The sequence below is a fragment of the Protopterus annectens genome, chromosome 12.part0 (genome assembly GCF_019279795.1).
Source record: "Protopterus annectens isolate FY-2018-M chromosome 12.part0, PAN1.0, whole genome shotgun sequence".
Lineage (NCBI taxonomy): Eukaryota > Metazoa > Chordata > Ceratodontiformes > Protopteridae > Protopterus > Protopterus annectens.
This window is the reverse complement of record NC_056746.1, coordinates 630,804,186-630,830,704: the sequence shown is the minus strand read 5'-3', so window position 1 is coordinate 630,830,704 and position 26,519 is coordinate 630,804,186. Positions and strand designations below refer to the sequence as shown.

The window sequence follows — 26,519 nt, the reverse complement described above, 5'->3', positions numbered from 1 at the left end:
GTGTTTACCTCACTGTTGTTACCTTGGGTGTTAGTCTCCGTATTGGTAGAGTTACTTGTCTGACGTGCAAACGAAAAATCTTCTGTAAGCCATCGATTAATGTCAGAGAATCCGTTAGTATCCAAATTAGTTGCATTGCTAAGTGGTTTACCAATTGACCTAACATTTGAAGTGTCAACCATACCAACTCTTGTTGTCGGCACAGGACCAAGTGGAATAGTCCCTGTACTACTCCCAGGAACAGGTAGATTGTTATCAACAGCGTTCATTTCTTCATTAAATACTAGCCCAGAGTTAACGTGGTTAGTTGAGTTAAAAGATACATCAAACGCGTTAACTCTCATAGCATTGTCGGGTAAAGAATCCAAAATAGTTGTATTATTAACTTCAAGAAGGGGTAACAAGAGGCACAGCAAGTAAATTCCTCATTTCCTGCTGCTGAGAATCGATTCGATCAAGTCTAGCACATAAGAAGTCCATGCGTTGGAAAAGTGAGTCAAAAAGTGTATCGTGTCCAGCAGAATTGTTAATTTTAGCTGGTGCTGCCGACGCAGCACTATCACAGCCCCTCAGTATTAATGGAGTAGATTGTGGAGAAAAACTGCCCTCTTGCTCTAATGCTGTAGACGCCATCAAACTCAAATGTACTGCCACAAATAAAACTAGGAAATTACAAGTAACGCACCAGAGCAGAGTAAAGCAGTAATCACGAAAAAGTCCAAACTGCTTAAACTCACGAACACTTTATTCACAGTTACAATCCATGGTACAAAATGGTTAAGCCACAACAGAGAACACATTATGCGTGAGCTGTACTTACATAACTTTATTGGAGGCAAAAACCTCTTACAAACAAGGTTGTCAACAACACCACATGCTCACACACTCACAGACACAGACACAGACACACTCACACACAACATCCTTCACATACATAGCTCACCACACACACAGGCCTTCTTATGCTGGGACACTTAAAAGAAACCTCTCCAAACCTCAAAGACCTCCTAAGCCATCAAAATGCAGCACCTACACTTAGCTATCACTAAAGCACACATCAAAAGCAGCATCTAAAACTACACATAAGCCTACATTGCTTTTGTCACAAGGGATTCTACTCTACGACACACTGACACTCCTCTCACCAGGATGGACAAGGAGAAGATAATGGTTAGCTGTCTAACTGGAGCTACGGTATATGCACTCAGGTCAATGCATCACAGGTACTGATATGATTCTATCACAGTTCTTGTAGGTGTACATGACCAAACTGAACAGAAAGTCATATGGTTGAGACCATATGATTGATTTTCTGAAAGGTTGAAGCTTTTGAATGGAGATCATGATAAAGTGGGGATTAGGGAACTTACCCTTTTCCCCACTGTAGTGTGATCTTGAGGTATATAATATATGGACGTGTGGGGGAAGCAGGGGGGCTTGCCCCCTGAAAAAAACATAGATTTTTGTTGTTTTCTGTCGTAGACTTCTTGGCGTTCACTGAGTCTCTTTTCTGAATGGGACATGAAAGCAGACATTATGCGTCTCTCTGAATATGCATCACAGATAGGTACATGCCTTGCATTGAGCAGCATTCTACCTTCACAAAGGATGATACCACAGTATGAACAGAAAATTACTGATTTTAATAATTACCTTAGTTTCTAGCATCACTGCAGGGGAATCAAATATCTATCAGCAAGGGAGGATATGGTTAACAGGCCATTTTGCTTTGCTAAGGATGGTATGCACTGGTTACCTCTGGGCTTTCAGATATTGGCTAAAACTCTATCCATTCCCATGCACAATTTTTAGGTAATTTCAAAATGACAAAACTACCAACATAACAAACACACTGAAAGTGACCTTCAGGTGTTAACACTCAATGCTAGCAGCCCAAACAAGAAACTCCATACCATACAAGCTCACCTCACTATGGAAAATGTAGACATACCTGCTGTTACCGACACTTGGTTTAAAGCTGCAGAAAAAACTCTGGCAGTGAAAGTGCCTTACACACATTTAAACCAATAACAGCACAGATACAGGCTAAAGGTGGAAATGTCTCAATTTGTGTTAGCAGCAAATACAACTCTTGGTTCGTTAAACAGGATGCTGACTTGGAGTTCAACCACATCCAAACTTCCATAGACACGGTCACCCTCTATGACCCATGAAGCACACAACTATCACCTAGACCTTCTAGAGGTGCTCACCATCCAATCAAACAACTTATTCATGGTAGACTTTACCCATCTATAGACTGGGAAATGTACACTGCTTCCAACCCACAGTCATAGCTCTTCCTTGATTTTACCAACACAAACACCCTGGACCAGAGTGTGCATCAGCATGGGACAGCATTATAATCCCCCCCACCACCACCTTACTGATGATTTTGAGGGAGACAACTTTGTTATGTGGTCAGGACAACCTCCCAGGCAAAGGGCAATCACAAGGCCTTCTTCAGCTATGTCAAGAATTTTAAAAGTAATACTCAACAGTGTGTAGACCTGGTGATAAATGGCACAATCTTCATTGAACAGGGTGACATGGTGAAGATGGGCCACAAAGTTGTCTCCCTCAAAATAAAATTCAATCCAGAAAACCCAACTAAACTCAAAACAGGAACTACACTAAAGGAAACTACATCCTCTATTACATGACAGTTTGCCAAAATTCACAGTTCCCCCAAACCCTGATAACATGGCTACCTATGCAGAATTATTTACAGAAACCCTGTACAAACATGTAAATTATTGCATTAAGGCTGCTTTACACCAGATCTAACAGCAAAAACAAACCACACTGATGGAATCCTTATCTTAACAGGCTATATAACAAAGGAAAAACAAGTCATGGCCAAAATCAGAAAGAGCAACTCTCACAGAGACAAGAGCTCTCTGATTCAACTAAATAAGAAACTAAGTGGTCTAATAAAACTCCATCAGGGCCAGTTATGAGGTCAGGACAACCTCCCAGGCAAAGGACAATAACAAGGCCTTCTTCAGCTATGTCAAGAATTTTAAAAGTAATACTCAACAGTGTGTAGACCTGGTGATAAATGGCACAACCTTCATTGAACAGGGTGACATGGTAAATCTACTAACTGATAAATTTGGTTCTAACATCACCTTCCCCCACCACCACCCCCTATGAAATCCTTTCTAGCATATCTCCTCCCCCAACTATCAGCAAGGAGCAGGTCTTGGAGGTGCTCTCAGGCCAAAAACATTGCTTCACAGGGCCCAGACAATATCCTAAGTTGCTTCCTAAATAGCCTAAAACATGACCTAACAGGACCACGTGTAGAACTCTTCACCTACAGCCTCAAAACAGGCTATGTGCCAGGAGAATGGAGGGCTGCAATGGTCATTCCTCTTCATAAGGGTGGACCATCAACTGACCCTGGGAACTACAGACTCATCAGTCTGACAAATCTAATATGCAAAACCATGGAACAAATTTTCATGGACATGATGAGGATAATGGCAAGCTACAGACACAGGTCCCATCCCAGTTTGGCTTTCTTAAGGGAAGGTCTTCTCTACTTAACCTGGTAGACTTCTTCAAGAGGCTCACCATGGCTATGGATGAGGGGAAAATGGTCCAGAATGCCCACCTTGACCTGGACAAGACAAGCTATACAATACCCCAATTCACGTATTGTTGACAAACTCTCAGAACTAGGCATAAATCCCCTATATAACTCACAGGATTGACAGCTGGCTCACACACAGCACCCAAGAAGTCAGGATCGGTGAGACTACCTCCAACAAGAGACCAGTCACCAGTGGAGTACCCCAGGGCTCTGCGGTGGGCCCACTTTTGTTTGGCATCTACTTTTCGGATGTCAAGGCTAATGTCAAAGGCACCTGGCTCACCAAATTCGCTGATGACTGTAAACTGGGAGCTATCCCAGACTTCCCCCCAACACCATCAACATTCTACAAGAGGGTCTAATGGAAACAAACGACTGGTGCAAAAGCCATGGATTAAAAGTCAATGCAAAGAAATGCATTATACTGCTCTTTAGGAAACTGTCCTCCCAAGATAATCAGTTCATCGGTAAAGCACTCTTAAGAGCTGACCCAATAGTTAGGGATCTGGGAACATATGTAGACAGTAATCTGGCATTTGACCAACATGTAGCCAAGACAGTAAGAAATTCACTCTATGTCGCCCAACTAATAAGTAATGGTATGGTATCCAGGTCCAGTGAAGTAACAGTACCACTCTACTCAGCCGTTATCAGACCCATTACTGAGTACAATGCCCTCTTTGGCAATTACCTAGCCAGGCACTTATAACAGTTGGAATGCCCTCAGAGGTTCCTCACCAGAAGAATTCATAGTATGAATACCCTGTCCTACACAGATCGCTATAAAGTCCCATCTCTGTATCCAGTCTCCTACAGGTTACTGAGAGGCGATCTATGCCTAGCATATAAGGCATCCTTGGATCTAGCTCTGATGATCTCTTGCATATCTGCAAGACAAACACCATCAGAAACACTACAGCAAAGGACCTGAACTTTGTCTGCAACATAATTAGAACCTGCTTGAGGGATTGATATGCGTCTCAAAGGCTCCCCCCAGAAAGACATAAACTCCCCATCTAGATGAAGTAGAATTCATCTCTGACCATGTTCAAATTAAACCTTGATCACTGCTTGGAAATTCGCAGATTCACCCATATCCCGAGCCCCATGTCTCTGATGGACAGAGGTCGACAGCAAGTAAATTAATTCACAGCTAACATACTCCCACACACATAACTCTTAGCTACCTCTTTACTAACATACCCCGCCATATAGGCATCCAAGGAACTCTGGACAAAACTGGGCTGGGTTGCATGGCTAAGCTTGTAAAGATCTGTGGTGGTTGTTAGCCTCATATGAACCTATGAACATGAATCACTGCAGAATTAATGTGAAGAAACACTGTCTCACTGCTTTTGGATCCTCTCCTCCCAGACTGTAGCTACTGCACTTTGGAAATCTAACTCATGCAGTGAATATTTAAGGTCTTAGTTTTAAGAGTGATAAATGGACATTTTTTTATTCGACTTGTACAGGGTTGTTAAATCTGTTTGGCCCTGGTTTAGAGGAGACAAACCATCGTATTGTGCTGTTGTGATGCTTCATGGACCTTAGAGACATAAAAACCGTGAATGGTTACACCACACAGTTTCTGACAGAAAAAGAAATTTGAATCCAGTGAATGAACTTCAAAGTATATTACTTAAGTGTAGCTTCTCTTCAACTGGATTTCTTTGTTATATATGTTACTTGTGCTGCTTTATACTCCAGAGTGCATTTGTCAGGAATTATCTAACACAAGTTGCATCCATATTTTACATTACTGTATGTTTTTTCTTTGTTATAACTTATGTACAATGCTGACCATATAAGCACTCCAACAAAGTCAATGACCAGTTTAGGTCTGATCTCTAGATAGAGAAGGTTAGCTTACTATATGCAGGTTCTTGTGGTGGTGGGGGAGTTAAACCACTGGACTTAACTTAAGCAGGTTGAAGCCTGCATAGGCTAGCCACGTATTTGCCCCCGAAATCATGCACTGATTTACATCTGGGACTGTAAGGAGGAACTTCCCTCAGGTCTCCACATGGAAATCTGTCTAGGGCTTTAATTACTGCCATCTTCCTGGACATGAAGCAGCCCAACAACTTTTCTCTCCTCTGATGCAGTGTAGCTATGTTAAGCCTTTGAAACAAGTGGCAACTGTCAGCATCATACTCTTCCCCAAGACAGATGAGATAATCCTGTCGGTAGTAGCTGGTACTCAAAAAGTCACTCAGAAATATAAAACATTGTACAGGCATGCAAATAAAGAACTTTACTGATGAAAGGAAGTACTGACAGCAGAAATGTGAAAGTGGCAAAAAAAAAAATCAACCTGGCAGTCTCAGAATGTGCGCACTTAGGCAACCAGCAAGCTGTTAGTTTACATCAATACTGGTCCACAGAAATTCTGAATAGGAGTAAATCACAATTTTAAATTTGATTTTAAAAGTAGTGCACATTCCATTACGAGAAGGAGATGTTAAACTGATAATTGAAAATGAAGAATTAAAATGGATTTTTAAAATGAAAGCACACATTCAGCCAGGTTTGAATGGCTATGTCGTTTTAAAGCCCTTTCTAAATGAGTGACATCAACAGGTTTAATTATTTAATTACTTAATTAGAATTGACATGTGTTTTACTATTTGTGAGATATATATGGATGTGCTTACATTTTATCTATTGTATTTGTTTTTTATGTGCCTGATGAAGACTAAGTCTAGGTGAAAGTTTTTTTTTTTAACTTGCATTCTTTGAATCTTGTATCATGAATAAATAAGACTTTCAGAAGTTCAAGTGGTTTCAGTTGCTTTGTTTCTTGGATCCTTAAATCTTAAAAAATGGGGTTTTATACAGAACAGGTGCCATATTCTGACTTTTGGCAAATAAATACTCAACTAATGCCTCATTATCAAAAGACATCCATACTACATCATGGATTTTTTTGTGGGATAATAACCAGGACTCATCTTACCCAGGGGTGGGGGGTTAACTCTAGTTGAGGCAAAACCAGGAGAACCCACCTCAACCATAACCAGATCTAAAAGAAAGTCAGGAATGTTGTAAGGTCAGAAAGAGAGCTGGCATCTTGGGTGAGTTCACACCAAGTCCCAAATGAAATAACAACACTGGTCACTTGGCCAGATATCAGTGTTTGACAGGAGGGCTTCACCTCCGACAGCCATGAGCTAGTGTACAGAGAAAGAATGAGCATATGGATGTCTGCTTGTGTCATCTACAATTTGATACGTTTTGTTTTCAAGTTAGTTACATCTAACCAAAAAGAATATCTTCTTGAAATGGAGTACTCAAGGTGGCATGGAAGAAATCCTAATGAAAGCGGGAGAACCACAACTCTACCACAGAGAACAAGCAAATGGCAGCAGGTTGCACCCCCAGCTAAAGTGTCAGTGGAGACAATCATGCAGTAGCTAAGGAAAAAAAAACATTGCTGAAAGCACTGAAAAGAAAATGGACATACTTATCTCTGAAACAGTCAGTTTGGAAAATCAGCCAAAACCCTTATCACCAAGGACAACTGTAACTGGGAGCAGTAGGACATACAATGAAATATACATAAGTTCACTTGCGCTGATGACAGAGGGTAAATCCCATATTATAGTCCAGGTGACTCAAGTTCAATTAGTGGTCCAGGTGTTTGATGGTGCAGGCAGGGAGACTGGGTATATCTGTCGTGGAGTGGAGTGGAGTGGAGTGGAGAGGGACTGGTTCCCATCCGGCTCAAGCTTCTGCTCTAAAAGACAAGCCCTTGGCTACACACAGTTGGAAATTGCTGTCAGGAAAGATCTGGGTGTGGTTTTCCAACCCAGTGACAGTAGCTTGTATCCACAGATGTGGAGAAGCACACAAGCGTACAGAAGGGAGCACAGGTGATAATTTTGGTGATGCGAGTATTCAGGTCATCCTTGTGTGGGAGTCAGTCTACAGTAAAGAGAAGCTGTTGTTACCAGGATGCTGGATAATGAGAGCAGAAAGTATCATCATGGCTGCCTGGATGACACCCCCCCCCAACTAGACAGGGTTGTGCCCAATGGAAAGGAAGCTTGATAATAAGCAGGCAAAGGGCCAAAACAATATAAAAAATACAAATGCAAAAAAATGGTACAGGAATAAATTTTTTTTTTCCAAACCTGTCCACTACTTTTGGGCTTTGTACACAGCATGACTGGCCAGATGTTGAGGTCTCTGAGCTATTGGCCAAGTGCTGAAGGTATCATGTAGGAGTTAGTTCAAGAAGGCTTAGGTAAACCTCCATACAGCTTAGAAATACTTCATGCCTTCTTCAAAACATAAATAGTTAAGATGATGGTTTAAGATTGTTGAAACAGCATCATTAAGAAATGGTTTAAAAGAAAACTAGACTAAGAATCTTCTTTTCCTTCCCAAGAAAAAGACATAATTTTGTTATGGGAAGAAAGAGTAAAGCAATCAATGTCTGATGTTATAAAGCATAATGTCTCAGCAATGGAAAGATAAACTTGGAGAACAGGAACTTGCCAAGTGGGAGGAATCATTATCTCAGTTACAGGCTGGCCATGATATCATGTTTTAGTAAGTGAATCTCTGCTTAACAACAGTTTTTCATTTTTCATCACGATCCACAAAGATCTAAAAATCAAAACTGAAAACAATCAATACAAAAAAATGGGAACATTAAGTATGTGATGGCTTATCTACTAGGTCTATAATCCCACTATGACAAAGAAAATTATCAAACCCTTTAAATAGAGTAAATGTAAAAAGTTGATGAGTTAGAACCCAGTGAGTGGAAGAAGCTTTCTTTAAAAACAACTAGGTAAACCAACTCTTATGAAGACTTTACACCATGAACCTACCTGAATAACATCCACGTCACAGAGAAGAGGTACAGATGCAGAAATTCAACAGAAGATGCACAGACTCAGGTATGCACAACTGTAAAATTATGAAAAAGCAGAAATGTGAAATAGAGGTAAAATGTAACAAATATCTACAGGAGCCAAGGTACTCAGAGATAGTGGGTATAACCAAAGAGAGATGTAGAGAGGTAGGAGAAGGACATTAAAATGCAAAGTCACGGAAGGGAATTTAGCCTCCAACATAAATTGGTATCACCATCAAGAACCTTTTCCCATTTTGCACATGGGAAATATATACAGCAAAATTACACTCTGCAACACTGACAGTCTGGACAGCTGAAGGTTTTGTAATGAACTCTACTTAATTTATATTTACCCACCTTCAGTGTTGCTGAAATTCCTCAAATCTTAGTGGCAATAAATCACTCAAACTCTTAAATATTCAGCTGTCCCGCCTGTCACCAATATCACCAAATATGTAATAAGAATACCTCTTAATTTCTTACCTGACGTTGAATGATGTTCAGCAGGAAATCAGGGTTACGACTACGGCACAAGAGGTGTCCCAAGCGCAATGACTGGTTTAAGCTCTTCACCTGCTCCAGAACATTAGGTGGTGGTCTACGAGGAGGCCCTCTAAAGAAAAATCAGTAAATAAAATGTTAATCAGTAAAACCTGGATGCCTGTCTCCTTCAAAACTGTCTTGGTAAGACTAACACCACTTGGGTCACAAACATGACAGAACACCTCCTCATACTTACAAATTTATCCTATACTGGGTGGTGGGGGACTGCTGGGTAACAACACAAAATTAATCCAGCTAAGATGACTACTGCCTTTAATGACCACAAAAGTAATGCTTAAATACCAAAGGTTAGTTTCTTTAATGGAAATAAGCTTTACTTTTTTTAATAGGGTCATACAGAAAATAAAGTGAAAATGTACTGTACCACCTTCTTGTATACCCACCAGTCCAATAAACATGCCCTACACTAACTTGAAATCAATATTTTATCAAGTTTAGTAAATAAATGCATGCAAGTCAAAACAATTTTAAGTAATACTCCTTATTCAACAGTCAGGTCACTATACGAAGTTCATACACTTACATTTCTTATCATTCTGCCTCCTATACCTTAGCTTGTTTCGTAAAATACATGACACTGCTTGAAAATGTCACCTCCTTTGTACCTGCCTAGCTCTGGATTATAATAACTTCATAAAACAGACACATTTGTCAAATATTAAATGACAACTTCAACCCAAGAAGGTGTGTGCTTTCACAAATTCATTTTATCAAAAATCTCCTTGTGTTTTCTTTACAAAGCAAATGAACCACCTGTGAAATTATTTAAACTGGTGAAATTTATCTGTTTCACTTGCAAACAAGTACAGAAATGTACACAAATGCCAGTGGTTTCTACCAAAAGAGGAGGATTTAAATAGTCTTTCTTTCTTAACGCAAAAAAATGTATGCTACTGCCACCAATTAAAATATGTAATCTCTGTCAGCACACTACTAGAAAAAGAAGTTATATACTCACCATAACATTCCATGTTTGTTGTCCATCTCAACATTCATTCTTGCTGGATGGGGTCGGAACCGATCCTTGGCTCCAACTCGGCCGAATACACTAGCTCGAAGTCTCTAACTTGGCTTGTGGCAGAAAAGGTATCCCATCATGTAGTGGTGTAATTCCCCAGATCTTGTTTGCTGACAACCATAAATAATCTGTCTAAATTACAATGATACATCAGGTTTAGAAAGAACAAGGAAAATACAAGGGAACTCCTTTAGTTATGAAGTAAAACTTCACCTCTAGGTCCTCTAAGAGTCCTTGGTTGGGGGAAGGTGGGAGGGGTCATAAGAATGAATGGTGAGATGGACAACAAACATGGAATGTTATGGTGAGTACATAACTTCTTTGTGTTATGATTTCCTATCTTCCCTTCATTCTTACTGGATGGGATGTTATGTTGTCCTATCTCGTCTTCATTCTTACTGGATGGGACAACGTCCCTAGCACCATTTCCCTGGGTGGCTCATGGAAGAACACCTTTGAGCACAGTGGAACCAAAGGAAGCCCTGTCCCTGGAGGCCAAATCAACTTTTTAATGAGTAATAAATGTATGTGGAGTTGCCCACGTAGCAAAATACTGTCCATTGACAACCTGGCCAGGTAAGCAGAGGATGTTGCTAATGCTCTAGTCAAGTGGCTTCTAACTTTGAATGGTAAATTCCTGTTATTTGAAGAGTATATAAAGGTAATGCAATTTGAGAGTCAATTTGAAAGAGTAATTTTTGAAACTGGCATGCCCTTTTTTGCTTCATAAAAGGAAATGAACAATTGATCTGTTTTCCTGAAATCTTAAGTTCTATGTAGATAAAATCTAAGTTGTCTATGCACATCCAATTGAAGTTTGTACTCTGCCTTGTTGCTATGATTGGGGAAAACACTGGGAGTTCAACAGATTGATTTAGATTTCACTGGGAACAAACTTTTGGCATGGACGATGGATTAGTACGTAGAGTACTCTATATCTCTGGAAAATCAAGTATGGTGGCTTGATAGACAGGGCTTGCAACTCCGAGATTCTTCTTGCAGATATAGCTACCAGAAGAATAGTATTCCAAGAGAGGAATATGAGATCACAATAAGATGAGGGCTCGAAAGGAGGTAATGTTAGGTGAGTCAGGACAAAATTCAAATCCCATGGAGGAACAGGTTCTTTAATGGGAGGTCTCAATAAAAAAGTGCCTTTTAAAAATGCTTTACACAGTGTGTGTGACATCAGGTTAGGAGTATATTCACCAATGTAGAAATTAGATATTGCAGCTAGTTGGACTCTGTTTGTAGCTGCTGCAGAGCCTTGCTGAAAAAGTTCCACCAGAAATTCCAAAATTAAACTGAGTGGGCCAGAGAAGGGATCCATGTTTTTTGCTTGTGCCCAGAAGGAGAACCTCTTCCATTTACTAGCATATAACTTTCTGGTGGAAGCCTTGTGAGAGGATACCAAAATGTGTTTTACTGCTGGTGTGAAGTCTTGAAGCCTGACTAAGTTTGGAAGTGGAGCAGCCAAGCTGTCAAACTGAGGGTTTGGAGAGCAGGATGAAGAGTTCCAGACATATAATTCAGAAGGTCTGGAACTGGGTCTAGAACCCACAGCTTCTCTTGTAGGTGAGGCCAGGAAAAAGGGGAACCAAATCTGACAAGGCCAGTATGGGGCAATCAGAATCAGCCTGCTTCCCAAGAGTTTTGCTTTCTGGATGACTTTGAGTATGAGTGGGAAGGGAAGAAAAGTATACAGAAGTCCCGAGGGTCAACCATGTACAAGTGCGTCTCTCTTTGACTCCCCGGGGGGGGGGGGATTAGGGCAAAGTAGTTGCTGCATTTGGTGTTCATGGGAATGGCAAACAGATCACAGCAAGGCTGACCCCATCTTTGGAAAATGTCTTCCGCTATGTTTTGGTTCAGAGACCACTCGTGAGGCATTAAAATAGCCCTGCTGAGCTTTTCTGCTATCATGTTGGATTTCCCCGGGATATGCATTGCAACTAGAAAGCGCTGAGAAGAAATTGTCCATTGCCATACTCTTAGCACCTCTCGACAAAGGGGGTAAGATCTGGTTCCTCCTGGTTTATGTACCAGATTACCGACATGTTGTGTGACTGGACTCCAATCGTTCCTAATGGGAGAGTCCTGGAGAGCCTGCAACGCTAGGAGCACTGCTCTCATCTCTAGAACATTGATGTGCAGATGGGCCTCATGTTGTTGCCACGTGCCTTGGACAGTCCTTCCCAGATAATGCCCCCCCCCACCCTACCTGGGAGGCATCTGTGGTCACTGTAGCTACAGGTAGTTGTGGCACAAAGGGTCGTCCAATGGTCACATGGTCAGACCGAAGACACCATAGGAGATCTTTCTTGCATGAGTCTATGATTCTGACTTGGTGAGACATGGGTAGTTCTTGAAATGGCCACTGAGCAAATAGGAGCCATTGAAGAATTCTCAGATGCATTCTGGCTAGGGGAACTAAGGTGATCATTGAAGCCATAGTTCCTAGGACTTTCAAAATCATCTTTGCTTTCACTTTTTCTCTGGGTAAAAGACTGGTTATTTGTTGCCTGAGAACATAAACCCTGTCCGGAGGAAGTTGTGCCATCATCGAGACGGTGTTAAGATCTGCACCTATAAATGTAATATGCTGACAGGGCAACAAGGCAGATTTTTGTAAATTGACTGTAATCCCTAACCAGGAACAAGTTTGAAAAGTGGTGTCCCTCACCTGCTGAAGATGCTTGGTGGTGGCAGTTAGGAGCCAGTCGTCTAAATATGAAAACACTTGGAATCCCAGATGTCTCAAGTGAGCCGTGACTACTGCCATACATTTGGTGAACACTCTGAGGGCTGTAGTGAAACCAAAGGGCAGGGCTCGAAACCAGTATTTTATATGGTAGTACGCATCTTGGAGGTCTACTGAGCACATCCAATTGTCTATCCCTAAAAAGGGAAGAACTGACTGCAGTGTCACCATTCGGAACTTAGACTTCTTCACAAATTCGTTTAATTTGTTGAGATCCAGTATGGGTCTCCAGTCCCCTGTTGTTTTTAGCACTAAAAAAAATCTTAAATAAGTTCTGAATCCTATATGGTCTTCGGGGACTTTTTGGATGACTTTTTTCTAGCAACGTTTGGATTTTTACAGTTGCTTGTTCCCTTTGACTGGTTGGAACATCTGGGATTGTTCTGATCTGTGGGACAGGATGGCAAAAAGGAATGGAATAGCCTCTGGATACTATGCTTTGCAACCTCTTGTCTCTTGTGATATCGCACCAGGCTTCTGGGTACAATGATACATGTCCCCCAACTGCCTCCAGAGTAGAGCAGACAAGCCTCCTTTCAGGAGCGCTGGTAGGGTCAGCCACGAAAGGAATCATGATCACCCTGATTTTGCAGACCCCATCTGCCTCTAGGACGATGTCTACCATTATTGCCTCCCCCTCTGCCCCTGGGGGAGGGATCACCTCATGCATCTTGAAAAACTCCCTGGGATCTTTTGAACCACATTTTCCCACTCTTCTGACCTTTAGGATAAGGTCCTGAAGGTACGGAAAAACATACTCCCATGGCAGAGAGAGGTTTCCCTTTCTGCTCGCATCTGGTAAGTGTGTCCTTAACTTTGGGTCAAAAAGTGAGGAACCATCAAAAGGAGCGTTCTGCAAAGTTACACAAGCCCATCCAGAAGTGTCTACTCAGGGAAACTCCTGAACCCGCTGCCCTGCTCGCTCCATCTGCTGCATAGGATATTAGTCTCATGGAGGAGTAAACAATGGAATTTAATCTAGATAGCTGAGAGGTCACCTTTTCTGACACCCTCACAGCCAATGAACCTTGGAGAGTATCTTCTAACTCCTTCAGGAGATCTCTTTCTAGTCTCGTAAAGTGTGTAAGGTAGTTCAGCGATTTAAGGGTAAAAGTCACTAAGGAAAAAATACGCTTCCTGTATCTGTCCATTGTACGGGTGTCCTTGTTCGGTGGATGGACAGATGAGGATGTTTCAGACAGTTCGTTCTTGGTGGCTGCTGCCACCACCACAGCATCTATGGGAACACCTTTCATGAGGAATTCTTTTTCCAAAGGTGCTGACAAGAATTTATTTGGCCTCTGAGGAACTGGTTCCATAGTGTCTGGCGACTCCCACTCCTTTCGACTAACCAAGTCCAACAGCTCATCGAAAGGCGGAGATACCCAGGAGGCTAAAGGTTGAGATCCAAAAGCCTTCAGGTACACTGACTCCTCCTCATAAGGGTTAATGGACTTCTATTTGCCTCTCTGTTTCAGGATCTCTAGGATATCTGTGAAGGAGATATCTTCAGAGGACGACTGTGGGGACCCTTCTGACTCCTCGAGGTCAGTGTCAGAGGTTATGGACTCATCAGGGGAATCCACATGCTTCCTCTTGCATGTCCTTTTTGGGGAGCCTCCTCAGAATGGTATTCTGGGGAAGTATCGGAAGAGTGGGGATTGCCCAATGGAGCTCCCTGAGGCTCTAAATCTCTGCTGTCCTGTGGATGGGGTGGTGCCAAGACAGACGCCAGTGCTTTGGGGGGAAGAATACCAGTATCCTTATGTAGAGTTATAGGTTGGAAAAGCACGCTTCTCATCAGCTCGAAGGCAGATCTCCTGGCTCCGAGGACACCTCCGGTTCCGAAGAGGCTGATGTAAGTAACTGAGCTGAAGCTCCATGGGGGTAAACTAGGAACCGCAAGAACTCTGGTCTGATCACCCCCCCCCCAGAGCCGACCGGAGAACTTCTGCACCTAGACACTGCGGATGGCACCGAGAGTGTCGGAGCAGGTGTCTGTTACGAAATCTCCTGAAGGGGTCTCGGAACCAAAGAATCTACAACAAGTGGTACCTGGCATTCCGACTCCGAAGATCCAGCTTGGCTCAGAGGAGGAATCGTTGTGGATGTAATAGTCTTTGCTGGCTCTGGAACTGACTGGGTCAGAGCCAAAAACAATAGCCAGTGCCAGTGACTTCAAAAGTCTGCGCACCACCCTGTCCACATCATCATCCAATTAGCTCCTAGAGGACCTGCAGGAGAGAGTTGGTGAGTGAGATCTCTCCAAAATGGGAGATCTCAAGGTAGGGGAGACCAGTGACAGATCAGTGGACCAGCTCCGAAGAATAGTCTCTTTCGGCTCCGAAGGCCTTGGAGCCAAAGGACTACATTTGTCCAAGTCCATGACCTCTGTCGGTTCCGAGTACTGTGGAGCCGAGGAGGTCAAGGCATCAAAAGTCTTTGCCAATTTGTGAGGCAGTTCTGACTGAGTCGAAGAAGCAGGAGATGGACATTTAGAAGTCTTATCACTCTTAGAGGAAGGGGACCTACTAGAAGAAGTGCTCTGTACAGCCTCTTCAAAAGAAGGTTTCAGGAGCCCTTTGAGAATTAGTTTGTTCTTTCTCTCCTGTAATGCACAAGAGCTGAAGGAATGGCAAAATGTACAAGTCTCTTGGAGGTGAATAGCCCCCAAACAATAAACACAAATGCTATGCCCATTGGTGTTGGACATCTTCTGAAAACATTTCTGACGCTTCTTAAACCCTGAAGGCTTGGGTTCCTTCTCTTTAGTTTCTTTTGACATTGTAAGAAAGACACAGCACTAACACAATAAGGTAAAGCCTAAAAAATACACCTCTATAAGAAGCTGCCACACAAAAAACTAATCAAAGCTTTAGGCAATACTATAACTCTTTCAATAAGACAAGAAAGGGAAGGAAGAGCTCTGCCCTCTAAATTAAATGGGCACTAGGCCATCTAACTTAAACGGACCTAGTAGAGCTATGAGCGAGAGACACAGGAAGACAAAAACAAGGTAAACAGCCTCCAAATAAAACGGGCACTAGGCCTTATAACCTAAACAGACCTAGTAGAGCTGGGACACAGAATGAAAATTAGCTCTCTAACTAAAACGAGCTAATATGACAACAAAAGGGGAAACAAAGACTAATTATATACTGTGATTACACCACTACAAAAAGACGGGAAAAGGATAAAGGCCTTGTGATTAATGATGACTAACAGACAACCACACAACAGCAAGATTAAACAGCTAAACTACAAACAACCACGAGCTAAACTATTAATTAGCAATATTAAAGCTAAATAAAGCTTAATAAAGGGAAAAAAATAGAAGCTATTAAAATGATTTAGCCACAGCCAAGGAGAGAGCATCCAAACTCGAACAACGGAAAATGAGATCTGGGGAATTACACCACTGCATAATGGGATACCTATTCTGCCATGAGCCAAGTTAGAGACTTTGACCTAGTGTATTCGGCCGAGTCGGAGCCAAGGATCGCCTCCAAACCCATCCAGTAAGAATGAAGGTGAGATAGGACAACATAACATCACTAATTAGTCTTAAATCTATTTGTATTTTGTGTGATGAGGAAATATTTGCATGTATTTATTAAAATGCATGCATACATGCCAGTTCAATGACAAAAAGGAAGAAAATCCTGAATTTGCCTTAGGAAACCCTGGTTCAGTTAGTGACATGGATTCTATAAGAACTTGCCACGTAGGAATGGGAGAGAGAAGGTAAGTTTGATCTTGGTGGCAAGGAGGATATTTTTGTCATGTAAAACTATTATGCCAGCTCTACCTGGCAAAGCAGAGGGTGCTTGCACTTCGCCTCACTCCGGCACAGTAGCCTACTAATGAGTTCTTTCACATGCTGGCCTCACCAGGTAAGCAAAAGGACATAACTGTGCTTAAGGAACTGCAGGAACCTGTTTAAGTAGGCTTGCCGGCAGTCACAAGACAGGAATGCAGTATGGCTAACAAAGAGCAAAACAATTAACTATAGATGAAGGGGTCATGGTCTTCCACTTGTCAAACTTCAAACGTCTTAACAAAGAAACAAATTCCATATGGGCAAAGTCAAACTAGAAAGAGAAGGTCCATTAATAGGGCAATGTGGGGTACTATTGCGATTGAGGAAAAGGCAGGAAAGAGTTCTTGGGGAACTCTTGTGGAAGCTCCAGTGTGACTGTATACTACCAGTGTGACTGTACACGGTCAGTGTATTCTCTTATTCAATCAATATGCTTTCATGCAACATGAACCAGTTTGATATGCTACTGTTTAAAAATTTCTAGTGAACTGTCAATATGACACTAATTTTCAATTTATCTGTATTAACTTACAGTGCATCATGTATTGTATTGTACCAATGGAACTTTTCTCTCAAGGCCTCCACTGAAAACGGGTTCTACACCTATTCAGACTTTCCTTGCCAACAAACGAAAACAAATAAATAAATAAACTTAAAGATCAAAAGCTACAGGGTGCCCATCAAAAACAGAAACATAAAAGCTGTTTTTTTCTCGTCTTCATTTTTTTTTGGTAATCATGACAAAAAATATGATTTGATCAGGACAATTTTGACAGCACAGCACTGGAGTCTGTTTTCCTAAAAGCAGTGTGGAAGGAAACTTATGGAAAAACTCCCAATGAAAAGGATGATTACTTAAAGGACATTCTCCAGGGCAACAACCACCATGGGTCTGTTGTCAGAAGAAGTTTTAAGACTTGTTTACAGAATAACATGACAAGGGATTACTGATATAAGAGCAGACGTATTACATATGCTAGACAACTAAGAGGTCAGTTCAAAAGGTGCAGTCTTATAAACATCTCTGAATATCTGGTGGGATACCCAAGGCTTGGGTTCCTCACATCACAGAAGTTCAGATGTCTTACTTACTTATTGTATTGTGTTTTTTCTCATTCCTCTCTCACTTCAAAAATATCATCATCAGATTCAATTTTTCAGCAAATTAACATCTATCCAGAAGAGAACCTGAAGAAAGGAAATCCTGAAATCCTGAATGGATCAAGTTTCTTTCTTTCTTTTTTTTAAACAAGAAACGAAACATCTTTATAAATTATCACGTATGACATAGGCAATCATATATTTATATAAATGAAAACAAATCAAATGACACAATCCTAGTTGCAAGCATTTTACTTCACAAACATACTGACGTAATCCTAGTTGCAAACTTTATACATAACTTATAATCTACCCAATCACTGTCAGTCAAACAATACATAGCTAATTCAAGTCCAGCCTTCTTTTAAACTTCCTTCCTCCCCTGTATGTACAGTTCCCATAATTCCCATTTTTTTCCTATGTAATTTGCTCTCAATTCCAGTTGTTTTATCTCTGTTACTATATTTCTATTTCTAGTACAGCTGGTTTAGACTTTGACTTCCATTTTCAAGTAACTGCTTTTTAGCAGCCACCATAATTAGACTAAATAGGGCCTTACTATGTCTAGGCAATTCCTAGTCTATATCACAGCTCAGAAAAATCATTTCCTCAGTTACACCAATTTGCTCACCCAGCATCTCTGACAGAGCAGTCTGCAGGGGATCTTTAAAGTCTGCCAACTCATTACATTTCCAGAAAATATGTTCCCAATTACTTCCTTCATCCATATCACACCTCCATTTGCAGTTTATCTGAGGAAAAATTCTCTGGACTCTAGTTGTGGTATAAAGATATCTATGTAAACATTTCCAAGCAAAAATCCTGAATCTTCTAGATTCCGTTGCATATTTGGGAGACATACCTATATCTTCCCATTGATTCTTTGTGAGTCAGTTATCCAATTTCTCTTCCCAATCCTTTCTAACCTCCTCTGACTGATTCTTTTAGTTATCACGGAATATTTTATATGCTCTACTAATTATTCCTATTTTAATGGCAGTTACTGTTTTAGATTCTACTAAAAACTCTACTACAAGTGCTGGTCTTTCGTTTAGGACCCCCCCACTTCTTTCTATTCCCCAGTACTATATTAGTCCTTGATAGGGAAGGCAATTGCTAACTTGCAGTCCAAATAAATTCTTGGCATCTTCAAATTCTATTGCCTTTCCCTCTCTAGTTATTTGCTCCCAATACCTTGGCTCCTTTGCCCAGTTTTCTCCAATAAATTCAAGGCCCCTCTTGCCTACTCTCTGAATCCCAAATTACAGTCATCCCTATTGGAATAATCTCATTTCTCCATTCCCATGTTGGCTTAGTTCTTAGAATACTTTCTGCCACTTTATGGGTATACTATTCTGCAAGATTATTGTTATCATGCTTAAAGGTCTGCATCCAAAATCCCCGTCTCTCCTTGTTTCTTTAGCTTCCTCCCTGTTTCATCATCATCATCATCTCTTTCCACTTTGAATTACAGTTTTCTGCTTGTACTGGAGCCTTAACTGTGTTGCTCTGAAATACCCTTCAATCAGGTAATCCCAATCTGCCTTGTTCTACTCAAAGAATCAGCTTATCTGACTTAACTCTTGCAGTCTTACCAGTTTCCCCTCTCAAGTAAAATCCTTCTGCTCTTTATTAATTGCTATCCACAACTCCTCCTCTGGTTGATAAAAATAAGACTGATCTGTGTATAAGACTAAAGAGACTAAAAACATTTTAACTGCTTGTATCTTGTATCCATATCCACATAAAAGAGCTTCTATTTTCTCAGTTTTTGTACTATCTTTTGCTCAGTCTCTTCCAACATATACCCTTAGCTGCCACACAGGTCATTTTTAATCCATACTCCTAAATACTTCATTTTATCATGTCCCCATAAATATAGATATAGCTGAACAAATTCATGTGTGGGTACATAATTTACCATTATTTCCTTTATTTTAGCTTCATTCATTTTGTATCCCAAAAATACATGAAACTGTCCCAAAATGTTCCACAACACTCTAATGTCCCTTTCTGGTTTTCTCAGGTGTAAAATAATACCATCTGCAAACACAGCCAGCTTTTAACTACCATCTGCAAACACAGCCAGCTTTTAACTACCACACTAATTATATTCTTGACTTTCTGAGTTATGTATATTTTGCCAACCATTCTATATAAAATGCAAATAAAGGGGAGAGAGGACACCCTGCCTGGTTTGTCTGCTGAAGCAGAAATTAACAGAGAGGACCCCATCCACTTTAATTTTTATCTCCGATCCCTCACATATCCTAATCAACCTTACAATTTTATCAGGAAATGCAAATGCTTCTACTGACCTGCTCATAAAGTCCCAACTTACTCTGTCAAAATGCTTTCTCTGCATCAAGACCACTAACAGTGGTACGTTCTTGCATTCTGTTCCCTCTGGATCATCATTGTTCTGTTTATGTTGTCAAATGTTTGCCTTCCCTCAACAAAACCACATTAAATCATATATATTGATTTTGGCATCATGTTTGCCATTCTTTTAGCCATTACAGACAAACACTTCATAATCATGGTTTAGTATTGAAATGGGACTGTATGAAGCTGGATATGACGGATCTTTACCCTCTTTAGATATTACAGCTACCACTGTTTTCTTCCAAGATGGTGGTACTTCTACTCCTCTTAAAATTCCGTTAAACAGAACCTTCCAGATCTTTATCAGTTTTTCCCTCCTAAGTTTCAAACTTCCACAAGAATACCATCTATTTATTTTTATCTCACTTCCCCTATCCTAGCCATTAGTAATTGTGCCTCATCTACCTCTAACCTTGGCACATTTAATTCTTCCATAAACATTTCCATTTGTACCTTTTCTTGATTTCCATGCTTCTCTGCTTTATACAGACTTTCACAGAATTTCTAAAATATTTCTAATACCTCTAGAGCATCGCTTGTTACTTTACTTGTTATAGGCTCCCTAAGCTTGACGACATCCCTTTCTACTTTGTTATCTCAGTTGTGGTAATAAAAGTTTTTGTGCTCTAGAGTTATTATCAAAAAATAGTCACTTACCAGCAATCTTTCTAAACTCATGCATAATAGTGAGGTAATCCTTCATTTTCCGTTTAGCATTCTGCAGTTGCTCCTCTTCTTGTTCTTGTGAGATCCCCACTAGTCTGCAATACTTGAACATTTGTCTGTTGCTCTAAATATGTCTTGCTACTTATTAACCACATCTCCCTTTCTTTTATTTCCACCCCATTTTTAAACACCACTTTAATTTTATCCCACTCCCTAGTTATATTTTCAGAAGAAATTTCTATATTCTCTAATAGCTCCTGAATAATTTCTACTACCCATTCCTAAAATTCATCTCTTTTCAACAGATGGTTAGGAAAGTGCCTGTGTCTCATTTCTATTTCATTACCCTGTGTTTTTATTTTAGTTATTAATGACGCATGATTTCAAATAGTTACTGAGTGAGTATCAAGACCTTCAAATAAATGCACATGTTCCTGTAAAATGTAAATTCTGTCTATCCTAGCCCAGTTTTTGCATCTTGGGGAATAATATGTAAATTTACTCCAAACTCCTATTATTGAATTCACATCTCCCATGCCAAATATTTTCAAAGATTTCTTCAAATGTCTACCCTGTTTTGTTGCACTTTCCCTTCTGGGCCCCCCTAGATACATATTCACTGCTGCAAATCAAGTTCCAGTCCCCACCTAAAAGTAATATTCCTTCCTGGAAGCTGATTATTTCTCCCAGAATTTTCTTAACTTCAATTATAGCAGTTTTAGGTGGAATACAAATACATGCCAGTTTAATCCTCCTCCCTTGCCAGTAGCCCCTTACTATTACAAATCTACCATTATTATATTTGTATCATCTTCTATCACTACTGGAGCTCCTCTTGCAATTAATATAAGTACTCTTCATTCCCTTTGCCCCAGGTATTCCGCTGAATAACCATCCTGAAACCTTTCTTTATCAAATTCACACATTTGGTTCTTTCCAAGTGTGTCTCCTGTAGTGTAGTTATGTGCACTCTATATTTAATATACTTCACTACTCTTTCTTTTTTGTATTTATCTGTGAGATCATTGACATTTAAATACATTTTTGAAAACATCATTACATTAAAAAGTTATTATTCCCACCTTTTATGTATGACAGCTTTTTTTGTTAAATGTCTAGTTCCACCTTTTTTGTTACATAAATACACTATCTGGCAGGTTGAACATTTACACAGTTGTTTCTTGTCGTATCCATTTCAGCCTATGTCACATCTAATAAAACTTTTTGTTTTATTGAAAACCCTCAAAAAATACAACCCAATACCCCCTAAAACCAAACTTAATTAACTTAATACTAACACACAAAACGATGTACATCCTCAAATACTGAAGTTTGAGCCTCCCAATAGGAACAAATTTCCCAAACTGACACACACACTCACAGATGTGAGTTAACATAAAAGAAAGGTTATCCATGCTAAGACTCATGATGCAACCTGTGCTTCTACGAAGTACCGCCTGGTTTTGTCTTAATTTTATAGCTCTCCCAGCTGGGAAACACCTGAATACTTTCAGAGAAAATTATCTTAGGCAATTTATTTATTTATTTTTTTCTAGCCGGTTTCTCTATCAGATTATCTCCATGGAGACATGAGGACTACATACAGAACTGCTACTAAGCATACACTTATTTTCTAAAAAAAAAAAACACAACAGTCAGTATTCTTTTTCATTTACTTGCTTTCTCTTAAAACTTGTTACGAGATCAAGCAAGGGCCTCAATCCAGTCACTCCCCCATGCAAGCATGAGAAAAAAGCACACCAGTCTTTCCCCTTTCATGCTCCTTTAACCGTACTTTTCTTCTTCCAGTTTTTTTTTATAATGCAGTGTCTAAATTTCTTAAAACTGAACAATGAGAAAGAGGAAAGAAGAGGAAAAAGAAAAAAAAAACAGGAGCACGTGTTTACAATAGTATCTCCATTACACTTAAAAATAACTGAGAACATTTTACTTCCTAGCATGCAAAGAAAAGAAAATCATACACTATAAAAATAGCAGTGTTAATAAAAAAAATGTTTTATTTACAGTTAACTCTCTCCCTCCTCTTACTCTCCCCTATTTTTCCGAATATTAATGACATGAAGTAGGGCATATTCTTTAGAGTCCCCCACAAGTTCAATGAAGTCCAAACCAGTCCAATATTTCCAGATTTTCTTGTTCTATCATATTTTGCAAATACAATTATTGCTTTGTAATTCCACATTTGTCAATTTCCAAGCTACATGTTTTATTTGTGTTCATCTCCATCTCCCAAATCTAGTGTCTGCTTCATTTCCAACATACTCTCAATTCTTCTAGTCAACTCTCATGCTCTTTTCCTTCTCTCCACCATTTTCTCTTAAAACATTGTAAAAGGTTTCACTGGCACAGTCTCTCTGAGGTCTTTATTACAAGAAGAGCAAGCAGCAGAATCTCCTGTTTCACAGCTCACTTTTTGTTGACATACTTTTGTACTTCCTCCTTAGCATGTATTACCTCAAAAAATAAATTTGTCCCTCTAGGGAAGAATATTGTGGAAATAGCTGGGTAGAACCATTTGAATCTTAAGCCTGCTTCTCAACATTCCCTGAATAGTGGAAATAAATTACTCATGTTACACCATGCAGAAGGGGAGTAAATCATTCTCCACAGACACTTTGCTCTCTCCCACTTTTAGTACTTTGTCCTTGTACCACAGCTTTGTCAGAATAAACTCCTTATGCTAGTAGAATTGCATCTTTACTATTAAAGGTCTTGGTTGCTTTCTCATTGCCAGGTTTGGAGCATACACACAATGTGCCCTTTCAACTAACTCCTCCTGATATTGAATACCAGTCCAGTTGCTTATTTGTACTATAAAACATTTATAATAAAGTCCATTCCTTCCAGCTTCTCAGGTACAGCTGAAAATCTCAGGTTTTCCCTATGTACTCTGTCCTCTAATTCTATTATTTTTTTGAAACATTTCTTCTGGAGTAGTCTAGTATTCAGCCAGCCTTTTCTTCATTTCGATCTCTGATTTTTGCAGTTTTATCACCTCATCTGAATATACGTTTAAAGCTTCTTCCATTTTTTTCAGCCTTTTGTTATTCGAGTTAACTCATCAGTATTTATTTTATTTTAACCAGGTATGTATGCAGTTGTCTTGTACCTTCTTCTAGATTACTGGAATTCATGTCTGGAGGTTGTACTGCTTTTTGCTTACCAGCTGCAGAACTTTTCCCAGTCAGTGTTTTTTTTCCTCACCTTTTGTAGCTTTCTTTCAAGTCCTCTGTATTTCTTTCTTCCTGGCATTGAGACAGTGCACTTACTAGCCAGTTACTGAAATGTAGACAGAAACACAAATCTACTGGCCTTCTCTGCATAATTTATGTTTTCACACTGGGAAATCTAGAATTAAACTGTTAGTCAATGTGTAGCCATCTTCTGGAGCTAGCTTCTTCTTCCAAACTGGAACATGAGCATGATTCAAGGAAAGGATATTCTTCCTTTTCTGTGTGGGAGCCCTGGAGTTAAACAATGACACTGGCTGTCAGGGTCACAGATGTTCACTACACAGTGACAGATTTTCTACTGTAAAGTATTTGAAATGAACGGAATTATGGATGAAGCTACTTGGACACCAAAGGGACAGGTATAACACTGAACATCCCTGCAAACATGGGCACAGTGGCAGCCCAAGGGAGACGCATCACTAATAAAGAAAAAGGTCCCATAGGAAAAATAAACAGAAACAGTGAGAAGATACCTGGTGCAGAATCTAGTAAGCAGCACAGGGACTGAACTGGTGTCTGCCTGATGAGCACACATTCATTTTCTACAAGCCTCACTGTTACCTGATGCAGGTAGCTCCATGTCCACTTACAAACGAGTTCCCTTACAAATCTTAGCTAAAGCAAACAAGGACATGTGCTAACTCATAACTCTTTAAATTTGCTAGCCCTCCTAAACAAAGCTTTTTAGTAAAGGATTGACAATGTTCATAATTCATCATGTTTGAACCTCCACCACCCCCCCCCCCAAAAAAAAAAAAGCAAAATGAACAGCAGAAAGGTTTTCTTTTTGGAAAATCATTAAATATTTCACGAAGCATTTAACAAAACTAATCAACTATTTACACAGTAAAACAAATACTGCCTTTTAGTTCCCAAGTTGTTGTTGTGTCTTTCGGCTTTTCCCGGTTAGGGGTCGCCACAACGGAACTCCGATCCGCTAATGATTGGCAGTAGATTTTTATGTGCCGAGTTGCTGGCCCTGACGCACAACCTTCAAAGAAGGTACACCCATTCATGCATGTCTCCACACACAAGACTGTCTAGCTGAGAATCGAACAGGACGTCTTACTGTGAGGTGACAATGCTTACGCAGCACCACCACTGCAGTACCTTTTAGTTCCCAAGTATACTTTCTTTTTTCTCTATCTGCCAGTTTACTTACTAAGGTTCTCTATTTGGTGTGACTGTCCACAAGGCAACCTTTATCTGACCACTTTCTATGCAGTAAACATTATTTTGTTACCACAGAGGTAAGAAGACATATCTTTTACAATCCATGTGTCATCAAGCAGTCCTATAAAAACAGTGGTCGAGAAAAGGCATCACTACATGCAAATCCCCATTTCTTTCTCTTTTTTCCCCAGGCCCTTTTAAACTTTACCTTTGAGTTTCTGTAAGTAATGAAGCCATGGCATCCCCCTGTTAAAATAACCTTGTTACTCGTTTCTTGCTAGATCTTCCTCTTCTCTGTCAGGTCAATTATTAGGGTTATCAATTTACTGTACAGAAGGACCCCAACTTTCTATTGTCTAATTACTGACTTTTTTTGCCAGCAGTATTAATAAGCCCTTTTAAAAATGTATACTTTGACAAGTCATGACAATTACATAGAAAGCACTGTTTCCTGCCAAAGGAGGAGGAGAACAAAATTCAGACACCAAGAGAAGGTAATTTAGGAAAGTCTTTCCTTTACCTATAACAGCTGATAGCCTCAGACTTAGAAGTATTTTAAACAATAATTGGAAAATTACTCAAGATAATAGTGAAATGGCAGAAACTTCAGGACCAAAACCACTGTTCACATATAAAAAAATCAGCTAACATAAAAAATATATTGGTGGGACAAAACAGTATGCCCTGGTCTGAAAACGCAAAGGTGGGAACTTACAAGTGTGGAGATTGGAAACATTGCTGTTTTTGTGTTCCTGTTTCTAAACTGGAAAACCTATCAGGAAGTTAGCCAAGAGAATTTATGAGTATACTCTAGCTATCAGGAAGAAAGATGAAAGTAATGCTTTAGCTAAACACTCTTTAGAATGTCAGGATTTTAGAAAAATTGAATTTTTTGTTCTTGACGGTGTAAATATGAGCAGCTTATGTGGTAATTATAATATACTAACTGAATGTAAAGAAGATAATGGCAAATTCGGCTAGGTGCTGATAAAAGACTCAATGAGTTTATAAAAGTAAAATGTTTTTATTAGCACAAAAACTGTAAAACATTATATTTTCAGCATGCAAGGGAAAATGCTCTTGATTTAAAAGTTTTTTTTACACTTAAAATTTTACATATATAGGAAGTTATGATTATTGTAGTGTAGAGGCAATCACATCTTCCAAACATGCAGGAGGTCCTGGGTTCGATCCAGGATTGTTTCTTTAAGACAGCCTTTTTCATAGAAGCTTTTTCATTGATGAAATGTTTCATACCCATAGGTTCTAGTAAACACATGACCATGGGAATTGATTTTATTCATGGGTTAAA

The 26,519-nt window shown here is 39.9% G+C and overlaps 1 protein-coding gene across 3 annotated transcripts in view; it reads right to left on the bottom strand.

The window, feature by feature from the left end:
- INTS1 (integrator complex subunit 1) overlaps nt 1-26,519 on the bottom strand; it is a 2,399,836-nt gene that overhangs the window by 1,276,889 nt on the left and 1,096,428 nt on the right. For all 3 annotated transcript variants that reach the window (XM_044089756.1, XM_044089757.1, XM_044089758.1), the window contains exon 20: nt 8,949-9,078. In XM_044089756.1, the coding sequence (XP_043945691.1) occupies nt 8,949-9,078 (130 nt within the window). The remainder of the gene's footprint in view (nt 1-8,948; nt 9,079-26,519) is intronic.